General features: G+C 35.0%; 1 protein-coding gene across 1 annotated transcript in view; it reads left to right on the forward strand.

Moving 5' to 3' along the window:
* Positions 1-274: 274 nt before the first annotated feature.
* Positions 275-1,164, forward strand: part of LOC104167513 (transforming growth factor beta-2-like) — a 24,526-nt gene continuing 23,636 nt past the window's right edge. The window contains exon 1 of the mRNA XM_009707800.1: positions 275-345. Coding sequence (XP_009706102.1) covers positions 275-345 — 71 coding nt within the window. The remainder of the gene's footprint in view (positions 346-1,164) is intronic.

A 1,164-nucleotide genomic window follows, 5' to 3' on the forward strand; every position in this document is an offset into this window, starting at 1 on the left:
TATGCAAACACAAAAACATGCACACTGAAAGAGTATTCCTTCTCTGTCTGTCTTCTTCATATATGAAAGAGAGAAAAAATGTAAATGCAGTGATGGTTCAGGAAAATCCGTTCAGATACATATTCACAGATTTATAATATATACTACCTAAAATATAGAAATTGAAAAGAAAGACTACAAATATAGAACAAGAAAGTTCTAGAAATAAATTAGAAGCTGAATATAAATCAAACTGACAGTTAAATAGGACTTTTCAATCTGAAATAAAGTCAAGATGGACAGGGTTTGTCTGTGCCAGGGCAAGTGGCTGGCTGCTCGTTTGGCTTGTCCACAGGGAATGAAATGGTAAGTTGATGCCTCAAATAAATGACAGGGAAGGACAACTTACAACTTATCTGGAAACATCAATCTTATATATACATATTATTACGCCAAATTACATTCCTGATAGGATTAGGTTTGGCTGAAGAACAAATAGTAGTCTCTGAGTTTCCTATAGCAGAAAAGTAAGTTGAAGAGATTATTTCTCTCTTAAATGAGGATATAATCTTTGAACAGAGTAGCTTTTATAAGAATTTGCAAAATGTATCGAAATTAAGATCATCATTGCATAAAGTTAAGCTTTTCTCAGAAGACCTTTGGTATATTGAGAGAGACCAGCACTAATGTGTTGCTCATGGGAGAGAGAAGCAGTTCTGGTGCGGGGGTAATTTGCATCCATTTTTCTTTGCATTCTCACTATAAGATTGTAGCAGTTTTCTGTCAGTAAGCCTGACAGAGTAGGCAAGAGTACTGATCATGATGCTTTGGGGTTTATTTTTGAGCGCTGCAGATGGGAAAACTTGAGAACCTTTGTTTCTTTAATTAAATGGGATCATAAAGAGGCTTGGGGCTTCCTGTTTGTATTTATACCTCTTACCCGTTTAACCATACTGAGGGTCTGCTTTGGGAAGTACTCTTTCAGAGGAGTTTTTAAAGTATTTTGAGAACTTGTCATTTCTCACTTATAATGCATCTACAGTTGAGACTGAGATTATTTCTTTATAGTCAAAGATTTTCTCATAACTAGGATTATATTTAGGAGTTTCTGCCTTTGATCATTTAAAAAAGAGGTTTGGGCTCAATTATGCAGAGAAAGAGTGTGAATTTTGTGCACAAGATAAC

This window comes from Cariama cristata, unplaced genomic scaffold, assembly GCF_000690535.1.
Source record: "Cariama cristata isolate BGI_N322 unplaced genomic scaffold, ASM69053v1 scaffold219, whole genome shotgun sequence".
Lineage (NCBI taxonomy): Eukaryota > Metazoa > Chordata > Aves > Cariamiformes > Cariamidae > Cariama > Cariama cristata.